This window comes from Phymastichus coffea, unplaced genomic scaffold (assembly GCF_024137745.1).
Source record: "Phymastichus coffea isolate CEN01 unplaced genomic scaffold, Cenicafe_Pcof_1.1 PCOF00207, whole genome shotgun sequence".
NCBI classification, from domain to species: Eukaryota; Metazoa; Arthropoda; class Insecta; order Hymenoptera; family Eulophidae; genus Phymastichus; species Phymastichus coffea.
Genome location: NW_026707018.1, coordinates 98,108 through 117,379, shown reverse-complemented (window position 1 = coordinate 117,379; position 19,272 = coordinate 98,108). Strand labels below are relative to the sequence as shown.

General features: G+C 29.5%; 5 protein-coding genes across 5 annotated transcripts; 3 read left to right on the top strand and 2 right to left on the bottom strand.

The window, feature by feature from the left end:
* The first annotated feature begins 452 nt into the window (after positions 1 to 452).
* On the top strand, positions 453 to 6,000 carry LOC131673976 (leucine-rich PPR motif-containing protein, mitochondrial-like). The gene is made up of 21 exons (XM_058952386.1): positions 453 to 592; positions 666 to 820; positions 931 to 1,053; positions 1,129 to 1,396; positions 1,466 to 1,697; positions 1,763 to 1,939; positions 2,017 to 2,227; positions 2,289 to 2,501; positions 2,566 to 2,840; positions 2,908 to 3,096; positions 3,168 to 3,302; positions 3,369 to 3,564; positions 3,632 to 3,833; positions 3,903 to 4,134; positions 4,206 to 4,362; positions 4,438 to 4,630; positions 4,699 to 4,912; positions 5,014 to 5,203; positions 5,279 to 5,557; positions 5,629 to 5,785; positions 5,872 to 6,000. The coding sequence occupies exons 1-21, from the start codon at positions 453 to 455 to the stop codon at positions 5,927 to 5,929; spliced, it is 3,996 nt and encodes a 1,331-aa protein (XP_058808369.1). The 3' UTR covers positions 5,930 to 6,000.
* A 42-nt stretch (positions 6,001 to 6,042) lies between these two features.
* LOC131673966 (lipid scramblase CLPTM1L) lies at positions 6,043 to 8,649 on the top strand. The gene is made up of 8 exons (XM_058952372.1): positions 6,043 to 6,649; positions 6,725 to 6,839; positions 6,904 to 7,130; positions 7,214 to 7,499; positions 7,569 to 7,757; positions 7,828 to 8,036; positions 8,102 to 8,353; positions 8,431 to 8,649. Exons 1-8 carry the CDS (start codon positions 6,396 to 6,398, stop codon positions 8,522 to 8,524), a joined length of 1,626 nt encoding a protein of 541 aa, XP_058808355.1. The 5' UTR covers positions 6,043 to 6,395; the 3' UTR covers positions 8,525 to 8,649.
* A 304-nt stretch (positions 8,650 to 8,953) lies between these two features.
* Positions 8,954 to 11,566, top strand: LOC131673969 (uncharacterized). Its single transcript, XM_058952375.1, has 2 exons — positions 8,954 to 9,241; positions 9,433 to 11,566. Exon 2 carries the CDS (start codon positions 9,470 to 9,472, stop codon positions 11,303 to 11,305), a length of 1,836 nt encoding a protein of 611 aa, XP_058808358.1. The 5' UTR covers positions 8,954 to 9,241; positions 9,433 to 9,469; the 3' UTR covers positions 11,306 to 11,566.
* Positions 11,567 to 11,829: 263 nt separating this feature from the next.
* LOC131673970 (charged multivesicular body protein 3) lies at positions 11,830 to 13,785 on the bottom strand. The gene is made up of 4 exons (XM_058952376.1): positions 13,574 to 13,785; positions 13,444 to 13,504; positions 12,855 to 13,249; positions 11,830 to 12,773 (listed from the first exon to the last, which is right to left on the bottom strand). The coding sequence occupies exons 1-4, from the start codon at positions 13,616 to 13,618 to the stop codon at positions 12,612 to 12,614; spliced, it is 663 nt and encodes a 220-aa protein (XP_058808359.1). The 5' UTR covers positions 13,619 to 13,785; the 3' UTR covers positions 11,830 to 12,611.
* Positions 13,786 to 14,447: 662 nt separating this feature from the next.
* Positions 14,448 to 19,169, bottom strand: LOC131673975 (protein PF3D7_1417600-like). The gene is made up of 5 exons (XM_058952385.1): positions 19,046 to 19,169; positions 15,372 to 18,526; positions 15,132 to 15,317; positions 15,025 to 15,060; positions 14,448 to 14,937 (listed from the first exon to the last, which is right to left on the bottom strand). The coding sequence occupies exons 1-5, from the start codon at positions 19,135 to 19,137 to the stop codon at positions 14,702 to 14,704; spliced, it is 3,705 nt and encodes a 1,234-aa protein (XP_058808368.1). The 5' UTR covers positions 19,138 to 19,169; the 3' UTR covers positions 14,448 to 14,701.
* Between the last annotated feature and the right edge of the window lie 103 nt (positions 19,170 to 19,272).

Sequence of the window (19,272 nt, the reverse complement as noted above, 5' to 3'; positions counted from 1 at the left end):
AATACATTGAGAATCTATTAAATTTTTATTACGCCAGTAAAAATGTCAGTAACAATTTGAAAAAAAAAAAAAAAAAAATATATATATATATATATATATATATATACACACATATTTTGGAAATGTAAAATACAGTGAAACATGGAAATCAATTTAATTTAACCTTACAAATATTTTCAAAATTACCAAAAATGTCGTAGTTTTTATTAATGTTTCATTAACTACTAAGACAGTGCGATAAGTAAAAAATACAATTTTTTCCCTATAACAGACATAAGTTAATAAAGAAATAGCATATTATTATTTCGGCTGCTGTAGTATGATCTACGCGGGTCAGTGCTGTAGTGCTTAAAAATCATATAGGTTAGGTATACCAGAATTCAAATGATAAATATATCTTGTCTTTTAATTTGATAAATGTTTTTCAACAATTTCATTAACTTAACGTCATCATGATGATATTCATACGTTTACTAAAAGTTTTTCGTTGTCTAAATATATCTCCCAAAACAAGGTCAACGAGCAGAAATACATTGAAATATGTAGCATTTCCAAGATTATTGCACTCACAAGCGTTATTTTTCACAAATCAGTAAGTATTTGTATTTTTATTTGAATTCATGAATTATAGTTTTACTGCAATAACAATTCTCTTATGATTTTAGAAAAAATGAACTTATAACTGTCATTCAAGCACAACGGAAAGAAGAGGTTAGTAAGAATCACAAACTGATAAATTTATTTCAACATGAGATTCAAAATTACGGGCGGTTACGTAAAATTGACGTTGATAAATTATTAGAAAATGTTAAAGAATTAGGTAACTTTGTTTGGTTTTTTATAGTTTTTTCGCTGATTCTGAGATGTAGAAATATATGATATGAATAATTTAGGATTATTGGACTAATTTTTATTGTTGACATAATTTAGGTGCTGTTTCAAATTTACAAGGGCTATTCTTATTAAAATGTTGCAGTGAATTAATATCGAATAAATCGACATTATCAAGAAGATTATTGGCTGATGAGATTTGGAAAACATTGAAAGGACTTGGTATTTCAAGTTAACGCTTGATAAAAATGTTCCTATAAGAAATAATATAATTTAAATTGTGCATATTCATTTCAGATGTTCAATTAGATGTGTCTCATTATAATGCATTGTTGAATGTATATGCTGAAACTAATCATCTATATTCACCTATTGATTTTTTGGAAGAAATGGTTAAAGCAGGCATTAAACCCAATAGGGTAACATATCAAAAGCTGGTTGCACAATATTGTAATGAGGGACAAGTGATTGAAGCTTCTCAAATTTTAAATCACGTAAAAAGTGAAGGCATTCATGTAAATGAAGACATGTTAAGTTCACTAATTTATGGTAATTTTGTAAACAAGTGAGTTTCTTGTGTGTATTAGAAAACCGTTGCTATTAATTGATTATGTACTCATTATATTTTTTCTAGCAATGACGAAGTTGCATTTGAATATTTAAAAGATATGGAAAAAAATGGTGTACAACTCACTGTCAAAACTTATTCTATTTTACTATATATTTATGCAAATAGAGGAGAAATCGACAATATAAGAAAAACTCTAAAAGAATGCGAAGCTAAAGATGTATGGGTTCCTGACAAAGCACTTTTAAGGATAATTCATAATCTTAGCATACATGGTTTTCCACAATATATAGATGAGGTGTACACAATTTGTTTAATATTGAATATATCAGACTAATTTTCATATCTATATATTTTTTTCAGATTTTGGCATTGACACGTAGGGGTAATGTTTATCTCAGTGAAGCAACTAAAATCATCTACAAGCTTATTGAGGAACATCATTACGAGCCCGCCTTCAAAATATATCAAACACTACCGGAGAACCGGAAGATTACTGGCGGAAATATATTTTTGCAAGCCTTAATCAATTCAGACGCCGTAGGCTCCTTTATTTCTATTCTTCTTGATAATTGCTAGTTGTTAAATATAATAAATAACATTATTCTCTATTTCAGCCGCTGGAAAGAAGCGTAGAATATTGTAGATTAATGGAAATCAAAAAATTGAATCATAAAGCTTTTCTATTAGCTGTACAAAAAAATGCAAATGATGTGTATCACTCAAGTATAAAACTGTTGAAGGCATGGAAACAATTAGGTGGAGTAATAAGAGCGGATTATTTTTTTCCTATTTTGAAAGCTTATGGAGAGGCTGGACAAAATAAAGGTTTATATTAATTCTTGACGAATATTCGATTACAAAGTAATTAATAAATGTTTCATTTAAGAAATCATGAATGTTTTGCAAAAAATGACATCGGAGTTTGAATTGCAACCTAGTGTTTATATGTTGATAAATTCTGTTCTACCATATATGCAATGTGATGATGATGAGATATTATTTGTATTATTCGGATATCAAGTTAATCATGTACATGCCGCAAATTCTGTTCTTATATACTTACTCAAAAAAAACGAGATTCGCAAAGCAGTAAAATTTAGTAAGTTATTTTATAAAATTGTTTTACCAAGAATGTTTAAGTCGCAATTGATTGATCATTTCAGTGAGTAATTTTTCGATGCAGTATAGAGCAGAAATCGTGAAATCTAATCTTCTGAATGCATTTATAAATACAGAAGACGTTCCAAGTTTCGTTAGTATTTTACATCATTTATACATGCACAAATTCAATTATGAAAATCATATAGCCGAAGATAATATCAATAAAGTAGTTTATTCTCAAAAATTTATTGATTCGTTCATTTCAGAGACAGTTGATACTATACTGTCGAAAAATGAATCTGCTCCTTCAACAATCAACAAGTATCTAATTATTTCGGTGATTATTATTATATGATATTAATTAATGTTGTTTTTTCGGTTTTTTTGTTTAAAATGTATATCAGCTTTTCAGAAATTTAATTGACAAAGGTATTCATTTATCACCTGCAGTGACAGATGATATAAGAATAAAATTAAGCAATGAAATGACGCCACAAATTGAAAAAGCTTTAACAAATTTGAAATCTGAAAATCTTGTTCCTAAACCTATTTTAAGGCAGCTTCAAAATATGTGTTTGAAAACAAAACTAACAGTACATTATTTTCTATTTAACACTGATTTTTAAGCGCTTTCTTTACAATTGATAAACTTGTTGTTTTATAGAACATAGGAAAATTGGAAAAATTGGCCAAAGTATCATCAGTGTCCAATAAAATAAATTCACTAAAATATCAAAAGCAATTGTTATACTATTATTGTAGTATATTGAATTACGACAAAATGTATCAAGTATTACAGGTAATTATTTAATCTTTCCGTTAAAATGAATCGACATTAATAAAATAATTACATTATTCTCAAAAGGAACTTGAAATAAATTGTATTCAACATTTTCCATCTACATACGCCACTGCGATTGACGCTTTTTTACGTATGAATAAAATTGATGAAGCCGAGGCTTGGTTGTTAAGAGCCAGAGGAATGATACCAGACTTTCACGTGAGCAAAATTATACTTTTAAAATTAGCGACAGCTATTGCCGAACAAGGGCATTTTAAACGTATGTATGCATTTAGAATTTCTATAAAAATTATGGATGATTTTATTACTTTTTTCAATTATTTTAGGAGCATTGGATTGTCTGAATCAGCCAACAGTTTCTTCTAATATTCGATCGCTTAGAACTTGCACAAAGTTCTTAACAGCTGTCATGCAGTTTGACGACGAAAATTATTTACTGCAAGCTTTTGATGTACTCAATGAAAACGGCTATATTACTGTATTAAAAAGTCATCTATTTATACCTTTAGTTTTACTTTATCTACACAGGTAAGGTTTTAAAATTATCTTGGTTTAAATTTAATCGAATTTACTAATAAATACCTAGTTTTTCAACAGAGGTAATAATGAAGTTGCACTCGAAAAATTCAAATGGGTTTACAAAGTTTACGATCTTGCTCCGTGTCAAATACAGCTTATGAAAACATTTATAAAGACGGAAGATAAAAATTCATTAAATCAGGTTATAACCGTCAGTGAAGAGGTCGATGGATCGTTGACGTGTTATTTCAATCTTGCTTTAGCTTACCTTGAAAATTCTCAGTTGTCCGAAGCGAAAAACGTGATTGAGGTAATTACTGAAGAATGTAGAGAATTTTTTATTATTTTTATAATATTAATTAAAATCAGATGTATTTATAGAAACATATACCACATTTACTAGAGACAATTGTTTTCGAACAAGCTGTATTTTATTGTAACAATGGGCAAATTGACTATTTGGAAAACCTTCTTGAGATATTGAATAATTTGAATTATGATGTTGAAAAACTCTGTGTAGTCCTATTGAAAGCTTTTGGTAAGTAAAGTGATGTACACGAAACAACGAATATTAAGAGAACATTATCTAATTGAATTGAGTAATTTAATTTAGGATATTATAACGAATGGGAAAGAGGGTATAAACTGTGGATGAAAATGAAAGATAACATCAAGTTTTCAAATACTTTTTTTGATTATTTTAATTTAGTCATGAATACGAAAGATAATGGTAATTCAATGTTACAAGAATTTTTAGAAGCCACAGAGGGAAGCGATGAAATGAAAAATCGAGAGCTTTTAGATAAGTCTGTTAGTTACTATAAAAAAAATAATTTACGTATCTATTTTGTTTAACGCGGAAAAATACTTTTAGATTACCTATATTATACAAAAGTGATGGTTATTCGAGATTGTGTAAAAAAGCTTGTCAGAAAGAGAATTTTTCGGAAACCATAGAACTTTGTAAGGAGCTAAAAAATCAATTCAATTTGGATATACATTCATTTGATGCAGAATTCATATTGGATGTTATGGTAAAAAATAAAGATGTAGATAGCGTTGAGAAAATTGGAATATATATGAGTCGTGTAAGTTAGTATTGTATCTTTAATAAACAAGTATTGAAATTATGCTTAATTTGCATATAAATAACTTATTTTAATTAATATAAAATTATTTTTACTTATAGAATTTGAAAAATCAAATAAAATATAATTTCTATTTAAATCGTGTGTATCTAATGTCCGGATCGTGGAATTTGTATCTGAAAGATATTGAAAAAAGACTTGATGAAGGAACTGTTAACTGGCTGAATCTGAATATGCATGTTAGGACTACAGTAGAATGTTTGTTTCAACATCCTGAGCTGTTGGAACAATGTAATTGTTTTGTTTTTTATTTTTTAGAGATTGTAGAGTTTTATGAACATTTTCATAATAAGCTATTTCTTCTAGATGAATTAGTAGCTCACAGGTGTAATGAAAATAATATTCCTGGCCCTATTCATGTTCTTTGGATTTACTATTTTTTCACTAATGAATCTAAATCTGAAAAATTATGGTCACAGTTTATAAAAAAATCAAAGATCTCCATTTGGATGGAAGTTAAAAATTTTCAACAGACTACTCCTGAAATATATGTAAAAGTAGCTGAACTTTTAAAAGACAGTGAAATTAAAAAATCGACAATGTCGAATAACTTTACATCATTGATAGAGCGTGCTTTAAAATCTGGTAATATACGTTTAATATAAATTTGTAATATTATCAATTTTGATGATGATATCTTAATGGGTTTCTTTCAGATCATCCAAATAAATATGTAATCGGCTTGCAATGTTTATTACATGCTACAGAAAAATTGCCAATGGAATCATACGATATCGATTTACTTGTGAGGCTTCAGAAAGGTCTTGAAAATTCTGGAGTAAAATGGCCATGGTCCAGTCGGAGTAATAAAGAGTGGGTATTACTTTATATAAAACCAATATTTTTTTATATAATTTTATATAAAATTCTTACGCTGTATGTACCTATTTATTTTTTAGAGAGGAAAAACAGCAAGTGAAAAATACAGTTAAAGCTATTACGGCCTTGTATAAATGAAAATCTAGTCATTAATTATTTGTACAAAGTATGATTTGAAATAAATCTACATTTGCCAATTTTACTTTTATGTTTACCGCTAATTCTTTTCTAGTTATGTAACAGCGGTTTTTAACTGTGTCAGTGACGTGACAAAAAGTATCATTTTACCGTTATCGAAAGTATACATGTGGCTATGTGGCACATGCATATAACACTGTTAGTAACAAAGTAATAAAATTGTAAACATCTAGTTGTTAAACAAATAGATGAAAAAAATAGATATTAATTTTAACTCTGCAGCATATTAATTGTTTTTCATTCAAGTTGATAGTATACAAAAAGAATGTTTATGGAAAATAGCTGTAACAGATCCACATTAAAACTATTAACTTTAAAATGGTATTTTTGTATAATACTCTTTCGATAATTCATTGAAAAGAAACCTAAGAAACGTTTTCGCTGTGAAAATAGTTAGAAATTGAAAATGCAGTTCCCTTTATTCAGTTTTATAGTGTCAGGAGTGTTTTTAGGATATATTTGTTATTCTATTTATACAGTATCATTGTTATTTACTCCACCAAAATGTTTAAAATCAAACAATTGTATTACATCATATTTGGCAGATCAGCCAAAATTACAATTAAGCTTATTTATGTCTTCAATGAGACGTCCTTTGAAGTCTGAAATTTCTAAAATCTACATGGATAAAGATTTTGATTACAAAAATGAACAAAACATGTGAGTATTATACATGATAAAATTGGATGGTTTCAATTCAAAGTAGATATTTGAATGTTTTAATACATTTTTCAGTCCATTAGTAATAGATGTACCTTATAAAACAAGACAAAATGGTACATTATTTTTACATGTTTTGTTATCACCGAAATCATTAAAAATGGATGAATCTTTCAATGCAGTAAAAGAAGTAAATAAAATATTTCATAATTTCATATATTCATATATTCATAGTCTAAACTTTTTAATTACAGGATGTCTATACAGTATATAAAATAATTAAAATGACAGAGTATGCAGTTCCTCAAGCAAAAACATTCAATTTATTAGGTGAAGATGAAGATAATGATAAAACAATGAAAAAGAGACCAACTTCTAAGCCAGTTTCACACATGAAAAGTAAAATTACTTTTACAATAATGACAGATAATATTCAACTTCCAAGAAATAATATTCCTTTTGAACTGCTTTACGATATAAAGTAAATAAATGCTGTAAATAGAATTTAGTAATACTTAAACATTTGTGAGTTCTTAGATTTAATATTTCAAAAATTTTTTTCAGAATAAGTCCTCAAAAGACATTTTTACCACTTTTGAATTACAACTTTTTATACACAAGATATAGAGATTTAAAAAGAATTACTCTAAAAACCCATGAAATGAATGTAACTGTACAATACACTCCTATCTCATTTGGAAAATTAAGATTAATTTTGCATGTTGAGGCTGCAATGCAAAGTTTTAAGCAATTAGGTTTTACTGATAAAGATATTGATGAAGTCAAAGGCATCTTTGCAGATACCAATTTGTATCTTTTAGCTGGAACTGTGTTCATTTCAGCAATGCATGTAAGTATAACACATTTATTTTTCGTGTTTGGGGTCAAGATTTATTTACATACTTTTTTGTAATTTTAGTTGCTGTTTGACTTCCTTGCTTTCAAAAATGATATTAGTTTCTGGAGAAGGAAAAATAATTTAGCAGGTCTTAGTACACAAACCGTACTTTGGCGTGCCTTTAGTCAAGCTGTGATATTTCTCTATTTATTAGATGAAGATTCTTCATTGTTAGTTTTGATACCTGCTGGTATTGGAACTATTATTGAAGTATGTCTGCATTACTACTATTGAAATAAATAGCTGTGAAATGAAATTTTAATTATATTTTTTTCAATAGCTTTGGAAAGTGAAAAAGATTTTACGAGCTAGATTTATTTGGTCTGAAAGTATTGTTCCTAAAATAAAATTTGACTGGAGTCAATGCACATCAGCGGAAACTAAAACAAGAGAATTTGATGCTGAATGTATGAAATATTTTAGTTATTTACTTTATCCTCTAGTGGGTCTTGGTGCAATTTATTCTCTTCTATATTTGCCTCACAAGAGGTAATATACAATTTCATTTATTTGCATAACAAAGTTTATTTTATACAGCATCATTATAATTGTAGCTGGTATTCATGGTGCATTCATTCTATGGCCAATGGCGTATATGCATTTGGGTTTCTTTTCATGCTTCCACAGTTATTTGTTAATTACAAACTGAAATCGATTGCACATTTACCTTGGCGATCATTCATGTATAAGGCATTTAATACCTTTATAGATGATGTGTTTGCATTTATTATTACTATGCCAGTGGCACATAGAGTGGCTTGCTTTAGGGATGATGCTGTTTTTCTCGTTTATCTTTATCAGAGATGGTAAGTGCCATAAATATAAATAAATTACATGTAATGTTTTGGTGTTTTTATTATAATTATTTTAAATCATATTACAGGTTGTATCCAGTTGATAAGAGTCGCATAGATTCTTCAACAATTGATGAGGTTCCCAGTGCAATCAACAGTGAGCAAAACAAAAAAAAAAATTAAAATGAAAATCAATTCAAAATACGTAATTCAAAATATTTTCAAGACATTATTGTGTTATTGCTTATAAATTCATAATTTTATATGATTTTTAATGTATGTTGTTTTTCTAAATAATCTATTGTAAACAAGTGGTAATAATTGAAAAAAATAAATTACTATTGCTTTCAATTTATTGGATTTCTATTAATAATCTTTTAAATTATGCTATAAATATTTTATAACAATTAGATAGTTTTTATTATTAACTATTTTTGTATTTTATTTTTATGTTTCAATTATCAACATATATTTTGAATAAATTGCTCACTTACATTCAGTTTTTTTACCAATTGAGTTTGTAATATATATATATATATATATATGTGTGTGTGTGTGTGTGTGTGTATATGTATGCATGTATACGAACATGCAGGAATGTAGACTGCGCGAACTCAACATTATCAATTTATATCGTAAAGGTATAATCTTTATTAGTGTTTGTTGAGGGTAATAATTCCATCCCTCTAATTTAAATTTAATCTCATTGTTATAAGTGTAATTCATTAATTCTATATAAATTTAAGGAATATATACTTTGATCAATTTTATAAAATTTATCGAATTTGCAATGTGCAATGTATCGTTTATTATTTATTAAAAGAACGGCGGTGATTTGGAAATCGATCGCTGTTTAAAACATAAATATTTTAAATTTGTCAGTACTCATAAAATTGTTGAGTAAGTACACAATAATTTATTGGTTAAGTTGTTTACAATAATATAATATATATCATCACCTACGTACATTTGACATACGATTTTACATGTATTGTGACTGTCTTTCAAGTGGAGATCAAAATACATACTATTGATTATCTATTACTTATCTAACTGTTTTTTCAAAAATTTTATTATTTGTTCTTTTGCAGGGAATGAATTTATATTCTAAAAGGCTGCACTGTTTGTATGGTTGATTTGTTTTTAAATTTTATAAAGATGCCACATCCTTGTGTTGTTTGTGGACGTTCTCGTATGAATCCTAATAATAGGGTAGAAGAGTATATTTTTTTTGGATTTCCTGTCAATGATGAGGTCAGATGTAAAAAATGGTTAGAATTTTGTTGTCGCGAAGAACTTTATAAACTAACAAAGAAACAACTTTTGCAACGTATGATTTGTTCTAAACACTTTGTGTCATCAGATTTTGTTAATGATTTTTATGATCGGTTAAATAATACAGCAGTACCAAGTATTTATGATCCAAAACAAAGCTTGTACAATATTAGTTGCGTGCTGTGTGGCCGCTTTCGTAAAGACCCACCTGGCTTGGAAAATGATGGTGCAACTTTCCATCATTTTCCTGGAGAAGAATTTAGATGTCTTAAATGGTTGGACTTTGTCGGTGTTGATTCTTACTATAGATTGACCAGAAAAGAGATAATGTTTTGTTTTATATGCTCCAAGCATTTTGATAGGGATCAATTTATTCTAGGTTTTCATAATAGACTCATTGATACTGCAGTGCCAAATATAAGAAATCCTGATAATGAGAATATACAATGGAAACTAGAAGATAAAGACGATGAAAGTATAATGACAGATGTAGAATTGTTCAATTTTTGTGATAAAGGTGAAAAACGAATTAATCCATTACCTGTTGCTGTTTTGGAAAGTCAAGCATGTGCAGCTTGTGGACGACTAAAAGCAGATCCAAGAAATAAGTCACAAAAATATAAGTTTCATCCTTTTCCTGCTTATGAAATTGGAAGATGCCTGAAATGGTGTCAATTTTTAGGAAGAGAAGATATTCTCAAAATGTCTCCCAATCAAATTCGTAGACTAGTACTATGTTCAGGACATTTTCAGGCTGGACAAAATTTTAACAATGGAAATGGCCCTTGTGATGCAGTTCCTACAATTTATAATTGTAAGAGTAATAATGAGATAATTAAAAAATCAAATGTGAGTGTAGATTTAGGAGATGCTAATAAAATTGTCAGACCATCAGTATCAAGTAAGAAGCCCAAGATGGATCCAAAATATAAACCAGCTCCTTTGGCAAAGAAGCGAGGAAAATCTAAAAGGCCTACACGTATCACTATACCTAAAATTGATTCAAGAATGAATAACTTCCCAGTGAAAAAACTTCCTATTCTTACTGCTAATAAATGGAAATTGATATCTAATCAATTTCAACCAATGACAATATCCAACAATATTTTAACTAATGTTGCTCCAAATATAAAAAAAGTTATTCTACCATTCTCAGGAAATATTTCAGATTTAGGTGCTCCAATCCTAGTTGATAGTTTGTCAAGTATACCTCCTGGACTATTAATAAAGATTGATTTGCCTGAAAGTGAAAAGACTGTTGACAAAACTGCAAGAAAGAAAATTAGAAGAAAAGTAGTTGAGCAACAACCACAAACTATTCCATTTGAGTATATCGAAGTGCAAAATACACTTAAATGTGGAAATGAACAAAGTGAAATTATTGAATGTGTACCTGACAATGATATGGCTGAAGATATTGATGAACAATTTATTAATGATGAAAGCTTTAATAATTTTAATGAGATTGGTGAAGAAAATTATATAGAGAAAATACAAAAGAATGGGTATGTTGAAGAGACAAAACCAAAAATTAAAATGTCAGCAAAGTGTCGTAGAACTCTTATTCCTATTCAATGTGAAATAAAACAATTTCTTAATAGACTTAAACCTCATGTTAAGAGGCTACCCAAGAAAACAAAAGCCAAGGTAAAACTTGCCATTGTTAATATGGTTATTGATCAGTTGTGAAACATGTATTCTATTTTATACGTATTGATTGTATGTGTAATTAAATTTTACAAGTTTAAAAGCTGTATATATCATTTTAGCTTATAATAAATATTCTATATAATATTTTATAAATATCCCTTGAAAATTTTTAAAATTAAAGTTCAGTATGCATGTGTTTTATATAATTATTATTTATAATATCTATAAAAAAAAACTTGAATTCGACTAAAAATGTAAGTTCATTAAACTTTCAAATGTTGTTCAGTGCCAGTGACAAATTGCAACTAATAAATTGGTATTTGATATATAGATACAAATGTAATACAACTTGCAATCCTTGTTTTATTTTAAAGTTAAGTTGATTTATACATTTTGTAGGTAGAAGAAAAGTTTATTAAATTATAACATTTCAAAAAGTAATTAGGAAAATTTTCCATCGTACAGTTAAGTAATTAAAATATAAAATTGTTAATTTTGCGAAAAACTATACCTACATATTTTAAAATACTTTAGGTATCATAGATTTAAATGCAATGGAGGCCTTGGAAGGTTCGTTATTGGAATTTATTATAATTATTGTGTATAATGTAAAACACATTCAAAACATTGCTTGAAAATAAATAAATTCTTATTAAAAATTAAATTGCTTATGACTTATCATTTATATATAAATATATCATGTCACAGCAATTATAGTAATAAATTACCGACTTATGATTCAGTGATAGAACTACTTTATATAATTTGTACAATGTACATACAGAATGGATGATCTTTAAATCAAATATCACCTGAATATTTTCATGATTAATCAATTGAATCAGAAATATTTCAAAATTAATAAATTTTTCAAAATTGTTTTGTTATGCCAGAAAAGGCCAGTATACATACAATATTTACATTTGTGAGTTACTCAACAAGTTGCTGCATAGCACTTTACATTAGTGTACAAAGTTCATGCACATATCAAAGCTATGAATACTTATTTGTCTTTTTGCTGATTAATTAATACATAAAATTAGAAAATCTTATCGATCTCAAGTATTAATAACTGTTAAATATTCAAACATCATCTATAAATTCAGGTAATTTGTTATTTTATATTTCAACAGTACCTTCAAATCAATATAAATGTTAAAAACAATAAACATGAAAAATGTAATCATCGATTAGACAAGATCATAAAGCTATCTTTGTATAAGCATTTAATACTTCGTTCAACATATTGCAAAGCTTTAGTTATTCTAAATCTCTCAAAACTGTGAAGATACTTTTTGAAAGGTGACAGACAAATTAAGTAGTTAGGCTACTTAGGAAAGACTGTCTAACTCCTAAGACTTTGTAACCTATTTTTCATTTCTTCTAATTCGTTGTCATCACTCAATTCTTCTGCTGGCTCTTCTTCTTTTGAAGCAGAAGCTCCAGGTATTTCTGTGATAACATCTGGTGCCCTTCCCATTTGTCCAGCAGTAACTTCCCACAAAATCTGTCAAGGCATCAGATTATTTATTCAGTATCAAATTTGGATTTTTAAATATTGCAAAAAGAAACAAAATCAAGTAGTTACTTTATCAACTTCTTCATCAGCGGCTTCTTCTACTTCCTCAGAATCCTCCATAGAATCCATAGTTTCATCCATCATTTCCTCGATAATACCAGCTTTCATCATTTCTTTGGACAGATCTCGCATTGTTGTAGCAACCTCTGGAACTTTAACAAGTGCTTGCATAGCTTGCATCACTTCTGTTGATTTTGATAGAGAGCCAGCTACTCTGATTGTTGCTAACTGATTTTTCATTTGTAAGGTAACTGAATTCAGGTGGGCTTTTGAGGTATGTAACTTCTGACAAGCTTTTCTTGCTCTAATGACTTCTTTGGCTAAAATCTTGCAGACATCTTTATCACCTTTCTTAGCAGCTTCTTTCAATGTCTTTTTGACTTTTTCTTCTTCTCTTTGGATTGCTATAGTTGTCATACATACAATTATAAATTTCAATGAATTTCAATTAAAATCAAGAGAATGCAATAAACATTCACACCAATGCTTTAAAAGCAAACATGACCAAAGAAATAATAATTTTCTTCATAACAGAAAAACTTATCAATAGAATAACTTAACATCACCTTATACTTATCAACTGAATTTTATGACTCACCTCTAACCTGTCTATCAATCTGATAACCTTCTTTTCTTAGTTTATGTGCCCACTCATTAACCTAAAAATTTAGTAAACAAATAGATACTCGTTGTTTGAACAAACATTTTCACGGTAAGGGATAAATTACCATATCTTTTGGATTTTTATCCTGGGATTTCCCAAAGAGACCCATTTCGTTACCTGGATTGGCTATACTTTTCGTCAAAATAAACTTTCAACGCAAATCGATTTTGCTTTGGCGAGCGATATATCGTGTCTCGAGTGTCTTAAATTTTTACATACGAAAATTTATTTCGTAAGAAAATAGACTAGGATGTTTAAATGAGAGATATGGTTGAGTTTTTTTATTAACAGCAACATATATATATATATATATATATATATATATATATATATATATATATATATATATATTCGTATATCTATATATATTTTTGATTATTTTAAATATATCACATGAATACACACACACACACACACACACAAAACAAAAGCAATATATTATATGAAAATATAATATATTGCTTTTGTTGTGCGCTTGAACAATAAATTTGGTTAATTTTAAGTTAATGGTGCAAAATTACATCAAGAAATTTATAAAAATCTAATTTTGTAATCTATATTATGTTGAAAAATTGTTCAACACATTTTAAATTTTATTTTAATATATTTAAGAAGTGAAAAATCGTATGGTCAGTCATCATTCAAATGTTCGATTAAATCAACTTTTACTACTTGTGCAAAAAAAAATCAATATAATAATTATTATTATATGTCATTGAATTTGAAATATAAAAAGAGTTCAATTTATTTTTTATTATTAATTTTAGATCTAGAGATACAGCGTTCTAGATTTTTATATGAATTATTATTAAATACAAAATATATATTTAAATTTATTTTTACTATAGTGTACCCATCAGTCAACTATAATAAAAAATATATTAATATTATTAGTGATAAGTAATTTTTATAATACATTTAAACATCCAATAATTATAAACTAAAATAATACAAATTCTGTTATTATAAAAAAGTAATGCAATTAGTAATTACACATTAATAATTATCCTCTGTTAGATTGCAACTTTTGTAATATATTATATATATTTTATAATATAATAATGTAATTTATGTATAGTACTCTGGAAATAAATAAATAAATATAAGTTAGTAGGCATATTCGATAAACCGCAAAACAGCAATACGTTTCTATATTTAGAAATAAATGTCCGTTTAAAATAAAAAGATATCATCAGAATAAAAGAACTTGCTGCTTGGATGAATTACGACGTCGCCTTAGACTTTTCTCGTGGGCTTCAGTTACAACATCCTTCACTAATCTTAACATATGACCAATTGCCCTCGTACTTCCACTTATTAGTTTATCCAAATTAGCGTATCGTTGGTACTTGTACGGTCCTCCATTAGAAATGGAATTACTTTCTTCTGAATCTTCGTAGTCCTTGTCATTGAACTCCTCGTGCTTGCCTAATGTATTTGAAAATGTTTTTAATGATTTCGCGTTCGACGTTATCGTTGCTACTTTACCCGATTCTCTTCGAACTCTGTAGTTACCTGATGCTTTCTTCGACAGCAGTTTTTCTACATCATCTGGATAAACAATAATATATATCGTATTAAAAATGTATGTTTTAATGAAAACAAAGAATCCAATGATTTACCTGAGTAATCTTGCTCGTCATTGCGTCTATCTCTAGTGATAACACCCTGTCCGTCAGCAGGTAAGCAGCACGGACATTTCTTATGCGCAAACATCTGGCAGACTTCGTCAGCCAACGTGAGAGCGTAACTTCCATCTGACATTTTTCTCATCGTGAGTGGCAGTTTTACTCCATCGCCGAGCCAGACTAAATTAGAATTGTCCAAATTTCCTGTGATAGAAGTTACCGGCATAAGCTTACCCATATAAGTAGGTTCATTTGTTACTCCGACCAAATCTTTATCCGACGGTGTGGAATCGACAAGAAGATTCAATCGATTGTTATTAGAACGCTGTGTACTCGAGGTAACCGGCAGTTTCAATCGATTGTTATTTAGCTGCTGCGTAACGTAACTTGGATCTCGATAGTTCTGATAATGAAGCGTCGTAACTATTGGACTAGTTTGATAGACATTATACCCGTTATCCAATGGACGAAGTTTAGAATTTACTGTTGTGCCTATTATGTCATAATATTTTGAAAGTGCTTCTCTCGTAGACACGTCGCTCTTATGATCGACATTTTGCGACATGGTAGAGCGATACGGTGTATCAGTTCTCTCGTCATTCGCAATAACAGTAGAATTATTCTTTCGTAGCAAGTCAAGTTGCTTTTCCAATTCTATTCTTTTCTTGTTTTCCAAATAATTTGATTGAGTTTTATTTTCGATCAGATTCTTTAAACCTTCGATCCATGTTCCACCTTGTAAACGTCTCTCGTTAACGGGAACTACTGGTACAAATTTGTATCCCGTATCTTGTGTAGTAACTCTGTTATAATTTTCTTTTGGCTGTACAATCAAAGGCTTACTATTGGCAGACTGCAAACTATTATCAGTGGACTTGACGAGCTGATTGAAAGCTCGTCGAATAGTTGCTTCATCAGCAACTCCTTTTTCTTTGTCAAGCGAGTATTTGACAGTTTTGACAATCACATTTTGTGCCAACGGTTGAGTTGCCACTTCATCATCAAGCTCAGACTTGTCAATAATACTCTTAATCTTTTCAAAAACCTCTCTATTTACTAACTCGTCATTTCTTGACACACGCTTCATCGTCTTGTTCTTAAGTTTTAAATTGTTTTTTGGAGGAGTTGTTGGTCGTGGAATCTCACGCATTACATTTCTTAACGTATCCTTGATGATATTTTCAGACACTGGCGAACCTATTACTTGATTAATAAGATTGTTCGTCGTATCAACAATCATATTCTCCACTTCTGGTACGTTCAGTAAGTTTTTCAATATCTGAGTTTTCGCTAAATCTGGCAACAGACGTTCCCCATTCTTTCTTGCCAATTCTCGTGATTTTTCACTATCATAATTCGCCAATAAATCATCAGCTTTGCCAGGCACCAAATTATTCAAAACCTTTTTTACAGCGTTTTGCACGATTGTGTTGTCGACATTTCGAAATGTATTCTCATAAGTCGTCAACGGCCTTTCGTCAATTGCTTGAATTGGTGGTACATCACTAACATCACCGTTGTGTAGAATTATATTTTTCAATTCTTTGAAGAGATTTTCATTTTCTCTATCAGTTGACTCAGTGTTAGTAGCTGCAACGTTCCAATTTGGCTTGTATCCGTTAGTATTTCTCATAGTCGTCAGTCTTTGCGGATTGTAATCACTCGTATAACCGTTATTCACGTCATCAAGTGTCGTGACAGGTTGTGATGCAGCATTGCTTTGTTGTTGTTTAGATGGCTTCATATTTTTTATGTTATATGACGGTGGTGCTTGTGTTACAAAATTACTTTGTTGATTGAACGCTTGAGATGGAACAAGTTTTTTTTGAGGTCGGTTATGAAGTGAGTTGTAAGCTTTCAAGTCAGAATCGGTTGGAACACTCATTGTTGGATCATTATTTCTGTGTTCGTTAATCATTTTATCGACTTCTATGTTTAGACCGTCATCATTATCTGGATCGTATGTATCTTCTTGAGCCGGATATCTATTTTTAACAACAGTAGGAATGTTAATGTGACCAGCAGGTGACAAAGTCGAAACAAGCATATCATTGTAATCGTACCGAGGGATATTTTGATTGTTAATTGAATGTGCGTCATTGAAATTCTCAAAGCTATTTACCTGAATGGGAATATTTTCATTTGGATATTGATTTGGTAAAGCAGTTTGAAAGTTAGATGAGTGCTCATTGTTGATTGCATTATTATTGTTATTGTTACCGGAATTTCGTTGTGGCTTATAATAACTCGGTGCGTAATTCGTTGTTGTAGGATCGCCAAATGGCAGATGTTTCATTTCATTTGATGTTTCCGTAATAAAATTAAACTCATCAGCACTGACTATTTCAGTAGTATAAGGTTGATTATAGTATAAAAAGTCGGTCGAATATCTGTAAGCTGGCCTCAAATCTTCGATATTACTACCTCCTCGAGAAAGATAATTGTGCGGGTATAGTTTACTATTAACTTGCCTCGGTGTTGTTACTTTACTTGAATCTATTGTAGGTTCCCTCTTCGCGTTTTCTCCTGATGAATATTTCGGGATGTACGCTGGAGTGGATTTTGGTTTCGGGTCGTCAGCAACAGGAAACATATTTTGAGCGCCGTTTTTCCACAACTTTAGCAAGTGTGCCGGAATGGGGGAAGGATTTGGGAATTTATTATACGCAACTGCAGGAGCATAATTCTGTTGTAAAGGTGCTATGCCTGTGTAAATTAATTCTGGCCGATTCAATGTATATGGAGTGTAGTGATAAACTAGCGGATTAGCGTAGATGGGATAAATTGGAGGTGACTTTGATTGTACATTTTTACCATCAAGAATCACACGTTGATCGAAATTTACGTTGTTGACAAATGGAATGTTAAACTTTTTCGGTCCATTGGATGATTTGTCAATCACGTTCATGTCGTCAATTAACACTTCAGCTGCATTGTTTTCAACTTCTTCGGTCTTTTCACGTGAAGATTGAGCTTGAAGGCAATTTTTATTGTGACACTTTGTTTCTTCGCATAGGCACATGAATTTTTTGTCACGTGTATGACGCGATTTGAGAGGATTATTACCGGATAGATTTCTTTTAGTTTTTTGATTGTTTAACAGTGTGCCGAGGGTGTCATCACCAATGGTCGCTATTAAAGTACGCGGAGTCTCTTTCACATCGTTTTCAGAAGAATGCAGAGGAATAATTGGCGTGTCTCGTTTAATTTTTTTAGATGTCTCTAATATGATGCCATTCGTGAAATCTGGCAATGTTTTTACGTACTCAGCTTTGTGGATGGTACAGTCAGAAACTCTCGTGTTATGGTATGGTAAAAATTCTTCATTTATTTTATTTTTTTCATTGAAGGTAGTTATTGCAGTTACTGCTTTCTGCTCTCTACGCGATCTGCAAAGAATTTTTATTATTTATTTTCATTTTGATAATTTCAAAACATTATTTTTCAAATCAAATCAGAGAAGAAAATTTAAAGAGAATTTTTGCAGTATATAATTAATTATTTTTACAAAATATTACAGGTAAAATAATATAGGTATGTATTTAAAGGCTAAAATATTAATTTTTATCTTTCGCGTAATTTTTCGCACTCATTTAGAACACTGATTTCTACTAACAACGTTCACGCATGTCATCGTTTTGTAAAATGACAGAATGCCAGATTGCATCACATTTTAACGTGGCCTTGTTTAATTGATCAACGTACGGTTTCGCTTTAATTTGATACTTAATGTAATTCGAATTTAAAAAATTGAAACAAAAAGTTATTGAAAAAACGAAGGAAGAATACATTTAATAGATGCATTGGTATTTTCTCAGAGAACGTTGAATGTATAGTAAATCTACGCAGTTCTCTGTACTGACTTTAAAAATCTGAAATATCGATCCCGTAAATAAACGAATACTCACCGAAGAGTTTTACAGGAACTGACATTGTAAAGATTGCTAGCTGTGATTCCAGTGATAATCAAACAAAGTAAATGAACTCTTCTCATCTTCATAGAAAATAGTTCAATTCATAATTTACATAAATTCCTAAAAAATATAGCGGTATCGTCAAAAATCGTTCGTCTTTCCAATTGTATTTTAACAGTGTCAAAGTAGACTTTATTATTAAATTTTACTAAATGGTAGCA